The sequence below is a fragment of the Dermochelys coriacea genome, chromosome 5, assembly GCF_009764565.3.
Source record: "Dermochelys coriacea isolate rDerCor1 chromosome 5, rDerCor1.pri.v4, whole genome shotgun sequence".
Classification (NCBI taxonomy): Eukaryota; Metazoa; Chordata; order Testudines; family Dermochelyidae; genus Dermochelys; species Dermochelys coriacea.
Genome location: NC_050072.1, coordinates 31,988,503 through 32,008,223, shown reverse-complemented (window position 1 = coordinate 32,008,223; position 19,721 = coordinate 31,988,503). Strand labels below are relative to the sequence as shown.

Genomic DNA, 19,721 nt, shown 5'->3' with positions numbered 1-19,721 from the left:
GGTGAAGACAAACAGTAGGCGCTGATTAATATTTGGAGGCAAATTAATTTTTCTTGGCAGATTTATTCATGATAGTCTTTTCTGCTGTCTAGTTAGTGATTTATTGTACATGGCTTTCACCAGTGATTTTGAGACTAATGATGACACCTCCCAAAGGAATAAAGGTCCAAAGCCAAAGAATGTTTTCTATGTTATCTTTAAGACAGTTTATCATTTCAGGTCAGGAACTCTGCATAATATGTTGTCTACTCTGAGCTGTATGCAGACCTCACACATGCTATTTTCTACTAGGTTCCCTAGCTGCTGCTGCATTTTTGTAGAATGCTTGTAAATATCATTGCAAACTAAAGATTCCACTTACAATTCCTATTAAGTCAGCATACTGTGGAGTTGCTAGTCAGGTTTATATCACTCTGCTCCTTGAACTGCCTCCAAGAGTTGTGCTATATAAAGCTCATGTGTATCTGTTTTTTTCTTAGGTTTCAGAGTAGCAGCCGTGTTAGTCTGTATTCGCAAAAAGAAAAGGAGTACTTGTGGCACCTTAGAGACTAACAAATTTATTAGAGCATAAGCTTTCGTGAGCTACAGCTCACTTCATCGGATGCATTTGGTGGAAAAAACAGAGGAGAGATTTATATACACACACACAGAGAACATGAAACAATGGGTTTATCATACACACTGTAAGGAGAGTGATCACTTAAGATAAGCCATCACCAAGAGCAGGGGGGGGAAGGAGGAAAACCTTTCATGGTGACAAGCAGGTAGGCTAATTCCAGCAGTTAACAAGAATATCAGAGGAACAGTGGGGGGTGGGGTGGGAGGGAGAAATACCATGGGGAAATAGTTTTACTTTGTGTAATGACTCATCCATTCCCAGTCTCTATTCAAGCCTAAGTTAATTGTATCCAGTTTGCAAATTAATTCCAATTCAGCAGTCTCTCGTTGGAGTCTGTTTTTGAAGCTTTTTTGTTGAAGTATAGCCACTCTTAGGTCTGTGATCGAGTGACCAGAGAGACTGAAGTGTTCTCCAACTGGTTTTTGAATGTTATAATTCTTGACGTCTGATTTGTGTCCATTCATTCTTTTACGTAGAGACTGTCCAGTTTGGCCAATGTACATGGCAGAGGGGCATTGCTGGCACATGATGGCATATATCACATTGGTAGATGCGCAGGTGAACGAGCCTCTGATAGTGTAGCTGATGTGATTAGGCCCTATGATGGTATCCCCTGAATAGATATGTGGACAGAGTTGGCAACGGGCTTTGTTGCAAGGATAGGTTCCTGGGTTAGTGGTTCTGTTGTGTGGTGTGTGGTTGCTGGTGAGTATTTGCTTCAGATTGGGGGGCTGTCTGTAAGCAAGGACTGGTCTGTCTCCCAAGATCTGAGAGAGCGATGGCTCGTCCTTCAGGATAGGTTGTAGATCCTTGATGATGCGTTGGAGGGGTTTTAGTTGGGGGCTGAAGGTGATGGCTAGTGGCGTTCTGTTGTTTTCTTTGTTGGGCCTGTCCTGTAGTAGGTGACTTCTGGGTACTCTTCTGGCTCTGTCAATCTGAAGAAACTTCAACAAAAAAGCTTCAAAAACAGACTCCAACGAGAGACTGCTGAATTGGAATTAATTTGCAAACTGGATACAATTAACTTAGGCTTGAATAGAGACTGGGAATGGATGAGTCATTACACAAAGTAAAACTATTTCCCCATGGTATTTCTCCCTCCCACCCCACCCCCCACTGTTCCTCTGATATTCTTGTTAACTGCTGGAATTAGCCTACCTGCTTGTCACCATGAAAGGTTTTCCTCCTTCCCCCCCCTGCTCTTGGTGATGGCTTATCTTAAGTGATCACTCTCCTTACAGTGTGTATGATAAACCCATTGTTTCATGTTCTCTGTGTGTGTGTATATAAATCTCTCCTCTGTTTTTTCCACCAAATGCATCCGATGAAGTGAGCTGTAGCTCACGAAAGCTTATGCTCTAATAAATTTGTTAGTCTCTAAGGTGCCACAAGTACTCCTTTTCTTTTTGCGAATACAGACTAACACGGCTGCTACTCTGAAACCTGTGATTATGCAAGGCACTGAATTTAGCCGTATAGAGTGGAAATCTGTCAACTTCATGAAAAAAACTCGCACAGATACAGACAGACATCATCTTCCTCTCCAAATGCAAACAGATGGACATCATACCGAAAGGACTGAAGGTAAAAAATCCATTACAATCTACATACCACACAGACTATGCTGACAGCTTGTGCCACACACTCTCAAGGAAACTGCGGAACCACCTGATCAACATCCTCTACAGCAAACAGGGAAAGATTAAGAATGAGCTCTCAAAACTGGATACTCTCATAAAGAACCAACCTTCCACACAAACTTCCTCGTGGCTGGACTTTACAAAAACTAGACAAGCCATTTACAAAACACACTTTGATTCTCTACAAAAGAAAAAGGACACTAAGCTATCTAAACTACTATATGCCACAAGGGGCCACAACAATGGTTCCCGTAACCCACCCAGCAATATTGTTAATCTATCCAACTATACTCTTAGCCCAGCGGAAGAATCTGTCCTATATCGGGGCCTCTCCTTTTGGCCCTCCACCCCCACGAACATGATACAGTTCTGTGGTGACCTAGAATCCTATTTTCGACGTCTCAGACTCAAGGAATATTTCCAACACACCTCTGACCAACATATTAACCCACAGAGACCTTCCTGCCAACACTACAAAAAGAAGGATTCTAGGTGGACTCCTCCTGAAGGTCGAAACAGCAGCCTGGATTTCTACATAGACTGCTTCCGCCGACGTGCACGAGCTGAAATTGTGGAAAAGCAGCATCGCTTACCCCATAACCTCAGCCATGCAGAACACAGTGCCATCCACAGCCTCAGAAACAACTCTGACATCATAATCAAAAAGGCTGACAAAGGAGGTGCTGTCGTCATCATGAATAGGTCAGAGTATGAACAAGAGGCTACTAGGCAGCTCTCCAACACCACTTTCTACAAGCCATTACCCTCTGATCCCACTGAGAGTTACCAAAAGAAACTACAGCATTTGCTCAAGAAACTCCCTGAAAAAGCACAAGAACAAATCCGCACAGACACACCCCTGGAGCCAGGACCTGGGGTATTCTATCTGCTACCCAAGATCCATAAACCTGGAAATCCTGGACGCCCCATCATCTCAGGCATTGGCACCCTGACAGCAGGATTGTCTGGCTATGTAGACTCCCTCCTCAGGCCCTTCGTTACCAGCACTCCCAGCTATCTTCGAGACACCACCGATTTCCTGAGGAAACTACAATCCATTGGTGATCTTCCTAAAAACACCATCCTAGCCACTATGGATGTAGAAGCCCTCTACACCAACATTCCACACAAAGATGGACTACAAGCCGTCAGGAACAGTATCCCCGATACTGTCACGGCTAACCTGGTGGCAGAACTTTGTGACTTTGTCCTGACCCATAACTATTTCACATTTGGTGACAATGTATACCTTCAAATCAGTGGCACTGCGATGGGTACCCGCATGGCCCCACAGTATGCCAACATTTTTATGGCTGACTTAGAACAACGCTTCCTCAGCTCTCGTTCCCTAATGCCCCTACTCTACTTGCGCTACATTGATGACATCTTCATCATCTGGACCCATGGAAAAGAAGCTCTTGAGGAATTCCACCATGATTTCAACAATTTCCATCCCACCATCAACCTCAGCCTGGACCAGTCCACACAAGAGATCCACTTCCTGGACACTACGGTGCTAATAAGCGATGGTCACATAAACACCACCCTATATCGGAAACCTACTGACCGCTATTCCTACCTACATGCCTCTAGCTTTCATCCAGATCATACCACTCGATCCATTGTCTACAGCCAAGCGCTACGATATAACCGCATTTGCTCCAACCCCTCAGACAGAGACAAACACCTACAAGATCTCTATCATGCATTCCTACAACTACAGTACCCACCTGCTGAAGTGAAGAAACAGATTGACAGAGCCAGAAGAGTACCCAGAAGTCACCTACTACAGGACAGGCCCAACAAAGAAAACAACAGAACGCCACTAGCCATCACCTTCAGCCCCCAACTAAGACCCCTCCAACGCATCATCAAGGATCTACAACCTATCCTGAAGGACGAGCCATCGCTCTCTCAGATCTTGGGAGACAGACCAGTCCTTGCTTACAGACAGCCCCCCAATCTGAAGCAAATACTCACCAGCAACCACACACCACACAACAGAACCACTAACCCAGGAACCTATCCTTGCAACAAAGCCCGTTGCCAACTCTGTCCACATATCTATTCAGGGGATACCATCATAGGGCCTAATCACATCAGCTACACTATCAGAGGCTCGTTCACCTGCGCATCTACCAATGTGATATATGCCATCATGTGCCAGCAATGCCCCTCTGCCATGTACATTGGCCAAACTGGACAGTCTCTACGTAAAAGAATGAATGGACACAAATCAGACGTCAAGAATTATAACATTCAAAAACCAGTTGGAGAACACTTCAGTCTCTCTGGTCACTCGATCACAGACCTAAGAGTGGCTATACTTCAACAAAAAAGCTTCAAAAACAGACTCCAACGAGAGACTGCTGAATTGGAATTAATTTGCAAACTGGATACAATTAACTTAGGCTTGAATAGAGACTGGGAATGGATGAGTCATTACACAAAGTAAAACTATTTCCCCATGGTATTTCTCCCTCCCACCCCACCCCCCACTGTTCCTCTGATATTCTTGTTAACTGCTGGAATTAGCCTACCTGCTTGTCACCATGAAAGGTTTTCCTCCTTCCCCCCCCTGCTCTTGGTGATGGCTTATCTTAAGTGATCACTCTCCTTACAGTGTGTATGATAAACCCATTGTTTCATGTTCTCTGTGTGTGTGTATATAAATCTCTCCTCTGTTTTTTCCACCAAATGCATCCGATGAAGTGAGCTGTAGCTCACAAAAGCTTATGCTCTAATAAATTTGTTAGTCTCTAAGGTGCCACAAGTACTCCTTTTCTTTTTGTTTTTTTCTTGACTATCAACCATTGTAAATTCAATTTTTTTTTATGTTTGCATTATAATGGCAATTCATAAAGGGATTGATTCATTACTCCAGATCTGCCAACTTACAATGCCTGTATTATCATGTCTATCAACTTTTAACTATCTGAAAAATAAAATTGTTGTTGTGTCTCTAGTCCACGTAAGATTTTAGAATCTCTGTCATTATCCCCCAAATTTTAAAATTCTCATTCAAAAGGTTTCTTGAAGGATTTAAATTCTCTACCACTAAGTCGCATACTTTGGCTTTGACCTTGAGTTTTTCTTCCCCTCATCAATTAGGGCTTGGGGCTACTTCTCTTGTCAAATTTAATATTATGAAATCTTTGAAAATGAACTCCTAAATTTATCTGCATTAAATATTTCTTCCTGCACTTCTGCAGATCTTTGGGAAAGCTTTTGATTCCTCCTCTGTGTTGAATATTTAGGTTAACAGGATTACAGTTTGTATTTTTTTTCAGTTTGTTTTAAGGAATTATTTCTTCATACAATGAATAGTCATCCTATGGAACTCATTTTCAGGAAATGTTGTGGAGGCCAAAACTATAACTGGGTTCAAAAAGAATTATGTAAGTTCATGGAGGATAGGTCCATCAATGACTATTGGCCAAGATGAGCAGGGAAGCAACCCCATTTTTTGGGTGTCCCTAAACCTCCAATTTCCAGAAGATGGGACTAGATAACAGGGAATGGATTACTTAATAATTTCCCTGTTCTCTTCATTCCCTCTGAGACATCTGGCACTGGCCATTGTTGGAAGACAGGAAACTAGGTTTGATGGATCAAACCTAGTGGGTTTGACCATAGGCCATTTTTGTATGGCCATTTTTATGTTCTTATGATAGTTTTCCTGGACATTGAAAAAACATTTGACATGCTATAGTGGGAAGGCCTCCTTTATAAACTAGCCAAAATTGGAATAAAAGGGAGAATGTTTTGGTGGATAAGGGACTTATAAGTGACAGAATTATACAAGTGAAAGGGGAAACAGCTTTATCAAAAACATACAAGATTAAAAATCAAACTCAAGGAAGTTATTATAAGCCCTACTTTGTTTTCCATTATGATAAATGACCTCACGGAAAGTGTGTAGATGGGAGTATGTATTTCCTTTTTCACAGATGATTGTGCTATATGGACTAAGCATAAAAGACTTAAAATAGCTGTGGAAAAGATAAATGAGACACTCCAGAGAATTTCAAAATGGGGAAATGATTGGGGATTTAAATTTTCACTTGCAAAAACTAAGGAAATGCTTTTAACAGGAAGAAAATTAGGGAAGAATGGAACTTATTTCTTTTATGGTGGAAAAAATTTAGATAGTTAAAAAGTTTATGTTCCTAGGAATAGTGTTTGTTAATTTAAATTGTATGATATTGCCTATGTGACTTTTGCAAAAGTATAAAAGTAGGATGAACTTACTTAATAGTGTAGCTGGAAGCAAATTGGATGCAGATAAGAAAGTACTGATTATGATGGCATAGAGTATTGATAAGACCAATTTAATGGATGCCAAGCTTACAGTTCAGCCTCAAAAAAATTCTTAGAAACTTGGAACTGTTCCAGGCCTCCACTCTGCAATTGGTATGTGGTGCAGTGTGTGTGTTGCAAATAGCCACTGGAGAAGCACCTATAAATCTAATGATGAAACTATTAGATCTGACCTTTTGGAGAAAGGTAAATGAAAATTGTGAAAATAGAAGTACACAACCAATTTATGAGGACTGCTGGGAGCGGAGTAGACAAAATTATTTGGGTTGCCACAAACTTTCTTATACTATCACAGTCAAAAAATGTGAAGGGAGATACATAAAAAAGAAAAACAAAGAGAACTAAAAATTATTAGTCATGGGAAATCCAATTACAGTTGGATAATTATTCTCCCATTTGTGGATTTGGAATGGTATGAAAGAACTGAGGGAAGGAATAAAAACACATTATGACCAATGACATATCAGAATTTATTTACGAAAAATAGGTCCAGATGGATCAAAATATGACAACACAGATAGAGGAGCACCAGCCTTCTGTGTTCCTAGTCTTGGAATCCAGAAACCTCAAAGGCTATCAAATTGTGACCATTCGGATGGTTGAACTAATGGGGATATTGGTGGCACTCATCTGGGTAAGAGATGTTCAGCCTGCTACAGCTGTAATTTTATCTGCTTCCCTGTCAGCCATAGTGGCAATCAGAACAGAGACAGAAATGACATAAGTGAAATAATGTTCCTAACTATGGAAATAATACAAGCAGGTATCTGTGTAACAATAGCGTGGGTTTCAGGGCATATTGGAATACCTGGAAATGAGATGGCTGACAAAGCATCAAAGCAAGGTCTAAAAAATGAAGAGGTGGATATTATGATTCCCTTAAGTAGAGAAGAATTTAAAAATGTGGTCAAAAAGGCACATGTGAAGAAATGGCAAGAACTGTGGCAAAGGAAACAAAAGGTCGAAGGTTTTATATTGTATGCTTAATATTGAAAATAATGACAGGTTTCAGAGTAGCAGCCGTGTTAGTCTGTACTCGAAAAAAGAAAAGAAGTACTTGTGGCACCTTAGAGACTAACAAATTTATTTGAGCATAAGCTTTGTTCATTGGATGAAGTGAGCTGTAGCTCATGAAAGCTTATGCTCAAATAAATTTGTTAGTCTCTAAGGTGCCACAAGTACTCCTTTTTATTGAAAATAATAGTATACTCATTGTCGCAACAAAAAAAGTGAAGTTATTTTATAGTGTGAACAGGTCACTGTGCCCTAAATGATAAGTTAAACATATGAAAAAGTCATAAAGATGAGCTGTGTAATGTGTGCAAAACCAAAGACACAGTTGATCATGTTCTGTGGCATTGTGGGAAATATTCTATGGAAAGAAAGTTGAGTTGGTTTGAAATCAAAGATTTTTCCCTAGAGGTACTAGTGAGAATGTCAGGAAAATGGAATAGTGGAAAAACTGCCTTGCTACATTTCTTTAAGGATACTAGACTGAGTGAAAGGATTTAAAAAAAACAAAAACAATTCCCCTCCCCAACCCCCTGCAAAAAACACCTGAGGTTGGATAAAAATGAACGAAGAAAGTGGCAGTCATAGCTTGTAAGATGGGTCTGCTGCGCCAAGAAATAAAGACAAAGATTTGTGATCCTGCTTTGTTTTTGAGTAGCAGCCGTGTTAGTCTGTATCCGCAAAAAGAAAAGGAGTACTTGTGGCACCTTAGAGACTAACAAATTTATTTGAGCATAAGCTTTCATGAGCTACAGCTCACTTCATCGGCTACACACAGTGGAAAATAAGATGGGGAGATTTTATAAACACAGAGAACATGAAACAATGGGTGTTAGCATACACACTGTAATGGTTTTAGTACCATTATACAAGGCACTGCTGAGACCTCACCTGGAATACTGTGTGCAGTTCTGGTCTCCCATGTTTAAAAAGGATGAATTCAAACTGGATCAGGTACAGAGAAGGGCTACTAGGATGATGCAAGGAATGAAAAACTTGTCTTATGAAAGGAGACTCAGGGAGCTTGGCTTGTTTAGCCTAACCAAAAGAAGGTTGAGGGAAGTTATGATTGCTCTCTACAAATATATCAGAGGGATAAATACTGGAGAGGGAGAGGAATTATTTAAGCTCAGTACCAATGCGGACACAAGAATAAATGGATATAAACTGGTCATCGGGAAGTTTAGACTTGAAATTAGATGAAGGTTTCTAACCATCAGAGGAGTGAAGTTTTGGAATAGCCTTCCAAGGGAAGCAGTGGGGGAAAAAGACCTATCTGGCTTTAAGATTAAACAGAGACAAAGTCCTACAAGATCTCTATCAAGCGTTCTTACAACTACAGTACCCACCTGCTGAAGTGAAGAAACAGACTGACAGAGCCAGAAGAGTACCCAGAAGAGTACCCAAAAGTTACCTACTACAGGACAGGCTCAAAAAAGAAAATAACAGAACGCCACTAGCCATCACGTTCAGCCTCCAACTAAAACCTCTCCAATGCATCATCAAGGATCTACAACCTATCCTGAAGGATGACCCATCACTCTCACAGATCTTGGGAGACAGGCCAGTCCTTGCTTACAGACAGCCCCCCAACCTGAAGCAAATACTCACCAGCAACCACACACCACACAACAGAAGCACTAACCCAGGAACCTATCCTTGCAACAAAGCCCGTTGCCAACTGTGTCCACATATCTATTCAGGGGACACCATCATAGGGCCTAATCACATCAGCCACAATATCAGAGGCTCGTTCACCTGCACATCTACCAATGTGATATATGCCATCATGTGCCAGCAATGCCCCTCTGCCATGTACATTGGCCAAACCAGACAGTCTCTACATAAAAGAATCAATGGACACAAATCAGACATCAGACATTCAAAAACCAGTTGGAGAACACTTCAATCTCTCTGGTCACTCGATTACAGACCTAAAAGTTGCAATTCTTCAACAAAAAAACTTCAAAAAAAAAGACTCCAATGAGAGACTGCTGAATTGGAATTAATTTGCAAACTGGACCCCATTACATTAGGCTTGAATAAAGACTGGGAGTGGATGTGTCATTACACAAAGAAAAACTATTTCCCCATGTTTATTTCCCCCCACATACTGTTCCTCAGACGTTCTTGTCAACTGCTGGAAATGGCCCACCTTGATTATCACTACAAAAGGTTTTTTTTCTCTCCTACTGGTAATAGCTCAACTTACCTGATCACTCTCATTACAATGTGTATGATAACACCCATTGTATCATGTTCTCTGTGGTATATAAAATCTCCCCACTGTATTTTCCACTGCGTGCATCCGATGAAGTGAGCTGTAGCTCACGAAAGCTTATGCTCAAATAAATTTGTTAATCTCTAAGATGCCACAAGTACTCCTTTTCTTTTTGCTTTGTTTTTGTTTAACTGATGGCACGTGGGACACAGCAGCAAAACTGCAGTGTAGTGCAGTGACAGCATAGTCATATAGCAACTCTGAATAAAGTAAATATATAAATGTTTGTGTGTGTATTTACTTTGTTGTATATGTATACCCACACTGTGCATGTGGATATATAGATAGATAGATAGATAGATATGGATGATATAGTCATTTCCTCTCTCAACAAGACTTTTTTTTGCTGTGAAATGCAATGCTAATGTTTTTTCTCCCCCATGCTGAGAGTTATAGCAAGTTGGTAGATAACAGTGACCACGGATATGCACACTAACAGTCAAATTGCAGATTACACTTTAAGGGACCTATTCGGATCTCATTTTACACCAGTTTTATACCAATGTAACTTGATTAACTCAATGGATTTACTCTGATTTACACCAGCATAAGTGAGAAGAATCACACTTTGATTTCAAATAGGTGGCCAACCATAGCATTAGAACCCTCTGAGTATGATAAAACTTCTCTCTGTAACAAAGTGTAACAGGTGAGAGAAGAGTTGGACATGCAGGATGGGTGACAAGGGGCTTGATAAAGAATGCATGGCACTTTTTTCCTATTCAAAATCTCTTTCTCCTTCTCCCACTTCTGGGTGTTAATTACCAGTGCTGTTGTAAACATGCAGATACAGTCCTCTCTCAACTCTCAGTTTTTGTAAAAGTGTTTAATATATTATGCAAATACTTGTGCTGTGCGTGGTTGATTAGTTTCTTAATTGAATTTTAATTTTAAGAACTTTTCAAAGTCAGTTTCTAGGTGCCCAGCTTGTATGTTATTCTAGATAAATATTTAGTGAGAAAATTAAAATAGAATCATATTTAGGGCATTAGGGCCTAATCAAATGCCCATTGAAGTTCTGGAAAGACTACAGTTGACTTCCATGAGCATTGGCTCATGTCCTTGAGATTTTGGTAGGACATTTCTCTAGAGCCATTACTGAGCTACATTGCAGCTGGTAAAGATACATGCTGTCTCCTTACACTGTCTTTGACCTCAAGTGGAATTTTTTGTTGATTGTTTTTGTGCTTATAGTACTTTATATGTTACATTATATTGCAGAACATTTATAGCAAAAATGGGCTGAACTAAACTGCCAGCGCTTTAAACTGTTTCTATACTAGTATAACGGGCTCCCAATTTCCCTTTATCAAATCCCTCCTAACACACTTCTTTTCACAAAGTCCACAGATGCTACAGTGGTCATTCCTGAAAACATTCAGTTGATTAGATAGTAAGCTTTTTGAGGTAAGGACTATGTCTACCTCAGTTTATACATCACTTAGCACAATATAGCCCTAGTCCTGATCAGGGACCTGGGTGCTACTACAATATTGGGTGGGGGGGACAAAATCAGAGATTTTGGATACAACAATTTAATTTCCCCTGAGTAGTTCAAAACAAATATGTCTAGTCCACAGTGAGTAAAGCATGCCCTTGCAAACTCACCAGCACCTTCCTGTGACACCTGAAGCTAGCATAATCTGAAAGGGGTGAGGGAAGAGTGGAATCAGAATGTGGGAAAACCCTACTGCCATCTGTGAAATAACCTGCTTACTGCAAGATTTCTAAATCAGTTTATATCTGAATGCAAGGGAAGGCCGACTGACGATAAGTAAGGCTACAGTTTAGACATGGAGGTCACGGCAGTCACGGATTCCGTGACTTTATTGGATCTCTGTGACTTCTAGGGCTTCAGGAGGAGGAGGTGGGACTGTGAGCCTCTGCCCTGCTGGGGCTGGCTGGAACCAGGACCCTGCAGCCCCTAGCCCAACGGCTTCCTCCGGGGGCTGTAGCTGGGGCCGTGCACCCCTCCCTGGCGGCTGCACCCAGGGCCATGAGCTCCCTTGCGGCTTCCCAGGGCCATATATCCCCTCTTCCCCGCTCCCCTCCCCACGCTGCAGTCAGGACTTGGTGGGGGCTGCAGTTGGAGCCATGCACCCCTATTCTGCAGATGGGCCAGCTCTGGAGCTGTGTGCCCCCTATGGCTGTTCCCCCCACTGCGGCCACTGGACTATGGTGGGAGGCTCATCCTGTCAGACCTTCCCCCCGCCATGGGACTCCATTCCTCCCCCCCTACCTAGCCCTGCCCCCAAGTTATTTTTAGTAAAGTAATGGACAGGTCACAGGCTCCGTGAATTTTTGTTTATTGCCTGTGACCTCTTCCTGACTTTTACTAAAAATACCGGTGATAAAATCTTAGCCTTAACGGTTAGCTGTGCCTGAGGAAAGGACTGCACTGTGCGAGTAGAAGTGATTTGTCTGATGACAACAGAATCTTCTAGTAATAATCTCTTCAGATTCCACTAAAACAGAAACTCTTATTCCATTGAGTTTAGCTTTCCTTTTTGTCCCTGAAATGTGTCCTATAACCTTTCTGTGAAATTATGCTTATGAGCTGGGAAGTTAACATATTATAAAATAGTTATTTATAATAGGCTTATGTGGAGTTATGAGGGGGAGGATAACATCCTTCGATCAGAGGAAACAAGTGTACTCTTGATGTATAAGACCCTTAAACATCAAGAGTGCACTGTGCTGAATGTGCTCTGTGGGATAACAGCTCTAAATTAATGCTTATACTCCCAAAACTAATTGCAAATGATCAGTGATCACTGCTTTTACACATCTGAGGATTTCCTAGTGTCATAAAGTTAGATTATGCAATCAATCCTGAGATAAACAGCTTTGGTATTTCTCACAATTACTGTCCTTAATAGTTTATTCCAAATTAATGTTATTCCATTTAAAACAGTTTAAACCCATTACTGCTAATGTGGAACCAGTGATCAACTCATGGTCAAATAAGAAATTACATGTCCTTTTTTACCTATCGGTTGGAAAGGCTGGATAGAGGGTTTTTTTTTCCATAGCAAGAATAGAATATGGGTCATTTAGGGAAACATTTTAAATGTCAACAATTATATTACAGAAAAGCTGAATGTGTAAACAAAACATGGTTAGCTACATAATATGGACTTTGGGTAATTCAGGAGTATTAGTTCAGAATGTATCACATAAAATTGCCTTATGGAGTTGGTGACAAAATGCTGCATGCAGAGAATTCTATACTCTGGTAACAGAGGAATGATGCACTCTGCACTTTTGTCTATAGCAAAGACCAGCACTTTGGCATCCGGTTGTGGAAAATTCCAACCTGTGACACTGACAAATCTAAGGCTGATGCTGGCAAACCCTAGGCTTAAACAACATGCATTGAAAATACTGAGGTCATCTTTATTCTTATTTCTGTAGATTAAACTTGATATTAGTGTGATGTATTTAACTTGAAAAACATGAAAAACATTTAAGTGTATGCTATATTTGGGGACAGATCAATGAACAAAGAAAGCAGCTTCTTGAATTCTATTGAGACTCAAGCTTCCCTTCCAAAAATAGTATTGAATCAGCATCTTTCTCTTACTCACTCTCTCATACACACACCAGAATTTTCCAGATCACTTCTTAGGAATTAATTGATTATTAAGAAAAAAATAATGGAGTGAGTGGATGAGTGCTCTGTGCAACAAAATCTGAGTTTACGTATTTAAGTTCATATTTAAGTCACTGCTAAAGACCCAGTTCTGCCATGCTGACTCCAGTGAATGTAGTTGACTTGTGTGTGTTATACCTCCCCAAATTTCTCTGAGAGAAAAACAAATTGTTTGCTTATGCTGTGCACTGGCCTTTGCTGAGTAATCACTGAATCTTGTTGCTGTCATCACTGTTTTTCCTCCCACACATCCTCATTGTGTCATGTCTGAAATTATATTGGAAGCTGTCTATGGCAGAGATCATTTTTTCTCATCTGTTCTGTGAGGTTCATAGCACTATTTGTTAATAAGAGCAACAGATGGTTAACTGGTTTAAAGCAGTATTAGTTTTATTCCTCTGGCAAAAAAAATAGAAAAATCCAAGATGAGTCCCATGGCTTCTATGTCAGCTTTACAATGTCTGGTCTTGTTTAGACATAGCTCCTTTGAGCCAATACAAGGCTAAAGTGGTGCTTGGCGAACACCAATGCAGTTTTAAAAGTTTGTGAATGAGCTGTGGGTACTTTCTAATCTGAGAGGGAATCCAGAATGGTAGATACATGTCATATGTGCAGAACTCACAAATCTAACCCAGTCTAAAGTTGTTTCTGTATGTGTGGCTGTAAAAGCTGTTTAGTCCTGAGTGCAGATTATATGTAGATAGATTCTTTGTGAATTGTGATGTTTTTGATGTATACTAGGAATATCAGAGACAGAAAAATAAGCAGAAAAGCGCATCATTCACCCATGAGAATCAAAGGTATTCTTAGGAAGTGAAATAGCTATTAGCTGAAAACAATGTAGCAGCTTGTTAAAATTACCATAAGCCAGTGTTGATGCATTGCATATTTATTAAATGCTGATGTATTGTAAATGACATTTATCTATTTAAACTTATTAAAACCAAACGCATGGCTCCTATAATAACTGAGTGAGGGCATCCATAGCGTATTACATTGAAACCGCATTGCAGGCAGAACACGGGATAAAAGGGCAGTGTGGGAACCAAATAACTCTTAGGGGTGGACACAGTGTAGGGTACCTTTCATTTGTAGAGAGGTTTAATTACACTTCTTCAATTTGATACTGAAAGGTCTATATAGTTGAGGTTTTTACCTGCAGAAATGGCAGATTCACAGAGGGGGAGCAGAACCTCTTTTCAACAGACAATTTTGCCTAAAATTTTAGAAAATAAAATTCCAAATGAAAGTGGTAAAATACAAAAACAAAAAACAAAAACAAATCAAAAAAACCCACAAGTAGCTTTGTGTATTTTCTATACTATCACATTCACATATGGCAACATAAACAATTAGTTAGGTCTAGAGAGAAAGAGAGAAAGAGAGAAAGAGAGAAAGAGAGAAAGAGAGAAAGAGAGAAAGAGAGAAAGAGAGAAAGAGAGAAAGAGAGAAAGAGAGAAAGAGAGAAAGAGAGAGGCAGGCCTACATTGCTTCTTTCTGTCTTACAGGACATTAAACCAAAATATCGCCTGTGTATACTTGGAAGATCTAGATGCTCAGCTCTTTCTAAACTCTCTGCACTGGACTTTAAAATAAAATCTTAAAAAAATGATCTTTATCTTTAGCTTAATTAGATTAACATACAAGTGTGAGAAAAAATATTTGTTTTTAAAATAGTCTACTTATTTTCTGTCACTGTGCTAAGTAATATCTGACAGTCTTCCCAAGCTTTATGTAACAGTGGACTTCAAAAGAATCTCTCTTTCCTAAACACAGGATACATTACCAGGATGTTCCTTCAGTGATCTGTAGTGTTCCTGTTACACAAGTCAAAAATACTTTGTCCTCCACCTTCTCGCTGGCTCAGTCACTTTTCTCTTTTCTTGCAGAATGATTCCTGGGGAAAGCAGTATTCGTATGCACTCTTCAAAGCCATGAGCCACATGCTTTGTATTGGTTATGGAGCCCGGGCCCCTGTCAGCATGTCCGATCTCTGGATTACTATGTTGAGTATGATTGTGGGGGCTACATGTTATGCCATGTTTGTTGGTCATGCCACTGCCCTAATTCAGTCTTTGGATTCCTCACGACGACAATATCAAGAGAAGGTAATTACTTTAAAATGCATCTCCTTCCATTTCAAGAATGATTACCAAGTTGTGCTCAATGTGAAATAAGGCACAAACCCATATGCTATAGCCTAGTAGAGTTGAATACTGCAGTTAACTTTACTGAACATGCAGAGATATAAGAATGGTCCAAATTAATCCCTGGTGCAACTCCATAGTAGTCAATGCATATGCAGATCTGTGTGCCTATGCCCTGGGTGAGAAATTGGATATGAGTGAATAATATTTTGTGATTTTTAATTTATTGTTTAGTTTAATAAGTATTGCATCAGTTCTTGTCCTTGAAGTCAATGGGAGCCTTTTTCTGACCACTAGTTGAACATGGGAAATTATGTTGTTGAGGTGACCAGCAGTGGCTTTCCTCTGCTTCTAAAATATTCAGAAGCTGATTCTGTTTTTCCCAGACAGCAGTACCCTACCAGGATGTTCCATGTCTTAGAGATTTCTAGGCTGACAAGATTAATGAGCTTTATCTGGAGCTAGCTCTGAAACCCCTTCAGAGGGTCAGATCCTGAAGTCCTTATTCACATTATATTAATAATATTTATTAGTTTACAATAGCATCTACAGTGTGCTGGTTGCTTTCCAAATATTAAAGAAGGTATGCCCCAAGGAGCATCCAGTCTAAAGATGGAAAGGTAGACAGAGTTTATGGGAGAGGAACCAACAGATTTTTTTTTGTTTGGTTTGGTTTCAAGTAATACAATTAGATCCACTGTTGGCGGCATGGTAGAAATGGGTCTTTAAAAGGGACTTAAATGTGGATGGGGTAGTGGGCCTTTTGGACAAGCTCGAGGAGATGGTAATAGGCATAAGTGGTGTTGTGAATAAAGACATAGAGGCAAATGTGGGAGAAGTGTCAAATGGACAGATGAGGATGGGAATGCTGGCAGAGCAGAGGGAATACAGTACAATGTGAAACATTGCAAGGGAGAGTAAGGAGGTGCACAATTTATAATGTTTTGGAGGTAGTGACAAGAAGCTCAAATTTCATGAGATAACACTTGGGGAGCCAAATTGAAGAAGGGAGTGATATGATCAAACTGACTAGCAAAGAGGAGCATTTTGTATGTGTGTGCTAGGGTGGCCAGAGAGAAGGATATTGCAATAGTCCAAGCTGAATATAATGAGGACCTGAACAAGAAATTTGGCTGAGATTATGGAAAGTAAAGGATGAACCATGCTGGTGTTCAGAAGGAAGAATCTATGGCCTGAATATGCTGGGCAAGAGAGAGGAAGGAATCAGTAAGCTCAGTCATGAGGAGGATGGCGGTTTTTTCACTATTGAAAAAGAAAGGGAAATTGTGAAGAGGATTTGTGAGAAAATATGAGTTTGTGTTTGGCCATGTTAAGTTTAAGCTCGCAACAAGACAAGTAGAGGAGTTATCATAGAGGCAGGTAGAAATATAGGATGGGATGGATGGAGATGCTTTACTAATCATTGGCATATAGATGATACTTAAAGCCCTGTAAGAACAGAAGAATATCCAGAGACAAGGTGCAAAGTAAGAATAAAGATACCTGAGGACAGAGACTCAGCAAACACCTCCAGGGGTATCTCAAAAGTTGAGTCAGGATAAGAGGTCAAGAAGGGGACGATGATTGACATGGTCAAAAGCACCAGAGAAGATGAGGACTGTGCGGGGGAGTAGCAGTCTTTAAATTTTTTCAAGAAGTTTACTGAGCATGGTATCTCTAGAGCGGCGAAGTCATTTGCCTATATTTAATCTGTCTGTTATATATATCTGGGAATTTATACCAGGCTTATCACCTGAACGTCTTACCAAAAATGCTCCCACAAAAACTGAGCCATTCCATCAGAGCACACCCAGAGATACAAATTGCCTCACAGGGACAGCAGTGCCATGGAGGCAGAGCCATGACCTTGGAGCTAGAGCCTGACCTCTGGCTAGTGTAGCTGTGAAAGCAAGCTGGGGCATCAGAGTGTGCCATCCAAAGGGACCGTACTGTGTGTGTGTATGATCCGTCTTTGGGCCACAGATCATGGTGAGGAATTGTGCCTCCTTTCTCTGCAATGCCCAAATGGCACTATCTAGCCATTAACAAAGCTGCTTACCGGGAACTAGTCTGCATGTTAATTAATGGCAATAACTGCTGCCTAAGTAAGGCAGCGTTAGCCCTGTCTAGACAGAAAAGTCATACCGTTTTATACCAGTATAGTTAAAGTATTATCCCCTTTTTAGTGTGAATGCAGTTATTTAATATAGGTCTGGCTTATTTAATATAGAAATATAATAGTTCTCCATTTTTTCTGAAGAGTGAATTCAATCACAAGACTTAGTAAATCATTCTTAGTTTTCCAGAATAAATAAGTCAATTGGGTTTGGATAAGTTGGTATAGACAGTGGTACAACTGCATACCAAAGATGAGGCATATCTGAAAAATGGCTCACCTCCTAAAGCAATCTGAGCATGACTTATTGTTAGAATTATGCTGCATAAGGGAAATTGTGCTACTGTAAATAATGTTACATCAGAAAAAAGCTGGGCCAAGTCAGTTTTTGTAGTATGCTACTTTTAGACTTTCAAAAAAACAATAAAAACCAAACCAAAAACACAAAAAGCCTGGAGTTCACAAAACTAAGATTTTCAAATCTTTCCTGTGCTAATACCATACAAACCGTTTGCACATATTGTACACACCACTATTTCGTGAGTATGTGTGTTAATCATATCACATTCAATAATTACAAATTAAATTTCCAAGACTATAAATTCAAATCAGAATTTCAAAGTATATTCTTTCTGCCAGTCACAACACCCCCAGCTAAAAAATATACAGCAGTGAGAATTTAAATCACATTATTTTATGGATAATGCATGAAGTAGAACAGAGTCTAGTACATTTTTTCTATTACTATAGCCTTTGCAGTTTTGACAATACTTGTTTTTATTAGTAAATGAAATATAAGAAGAGGCATGCACGCAGTCAGTAAGACTGGTCATGTATGTGCACAAATAACTAAGGAACATAGTCAGGCCCTTACACTTACTCATGTTGAGTAGAACTTTACTCCACAAATAGTCCTGTAGATTTCAGTGGAACCACTCAAGGAATAAGATGTGAGAAAGGGGATCAGAATTTGGCACTAATTGGTTTACATGTACACATCAGATAGCGTGAGTCCAAATATCTGACCCATAATTTTGGTATTATATGTTGATTTTATTAACTGTATCTCCATACCTATTTGCATCTAGCTGTTATCACATACATTATTTGTCTGAGTTAGACTCTATATTTTTATGAATGCTCCTTCTAATAAATTGTTGTATGCCCATCACATAGTGCTCTAGTAATAATAATCATTTCCAGAGATTTCAGGTGGGCATATATATTTACCTTACATTACATAAATTATATGTATACTGTATATCATATGTAATAAATGCTCCTGATAGTTTTAACAGTTAATTACCTGTCCATCACCATATTTCTCATTCGTACACTAATCACCTCAAACTAATACAATCCACTTTGTCTGAACAGTAAACTTACCTCCATCCAGTGTGTCCAAAATAATGTTAATCCTTCTTACTTACTGTTTTCAAAGGAGAGATATTACGCAGAATGTATTTGCTAAAGCCTACTATATTTATCTGTGATTCATTCCAAAGCGGGGAGAAAGCTGGTGGGGGCAGGTCATCAATTTCTCCTTTCCCTTTGTAAAGAAGAAGGACCTGGAAGGCTAACAGATCTTCATGTTAGGAACATTTTAGGAAGAGGAGATAGCTAGAGGACTCCTGGCTGGGACACATCATTTTATTCTGTCAGGTGATGCTGATGATGATTTTTCACTCTTTTGGGACAGATTCTGTTACCTTTGCTCACTCTGAATAACTTTACAAATAATTCCATTGAAGTGAGTGGAACTACTTATGGAGAAAGGTGTCACTTAGTGTGACCATAGGTATCAGAAAATGACACTTCATATTTATTCTTTTTTGCTCATTGTTTGGTACGCTCCCTATGTGTTAGGTGGCTAAAGGTCACTGCTACCCACTTCTGATAAATTTTAACTTTGGTCTGGAACAGTGGATCCAATGC

The 19,721-nt window shown here is 39.9% G+C and overlaps 1 protein-coding gene across 2 annotated transcripts in view; it reads left to right on the top strand.

The window, feature by feature from the left end:
- HCN1 (hyperpolarization activated cyclic nucleotide gated potassium channel 1) overlaps positions 1-19,721 on the top strand; it is a 319,704-nt gene that overhangs the window by 201,203 nt on the left and 98,780 nt on the right. For both annotated transcript variants that reach the window (XM_038403929.2, XM_043515024.1), the window contains exon 4: positions 15,413-15,631. In XM_038403929.2, the coding sequence (XP_038259857.1) occupies positions 15,413-15,631 (219 nt within the window). The remainder of the gene's footprint in view (positions 1-15,412; positions 15,632-19,721) is intronic.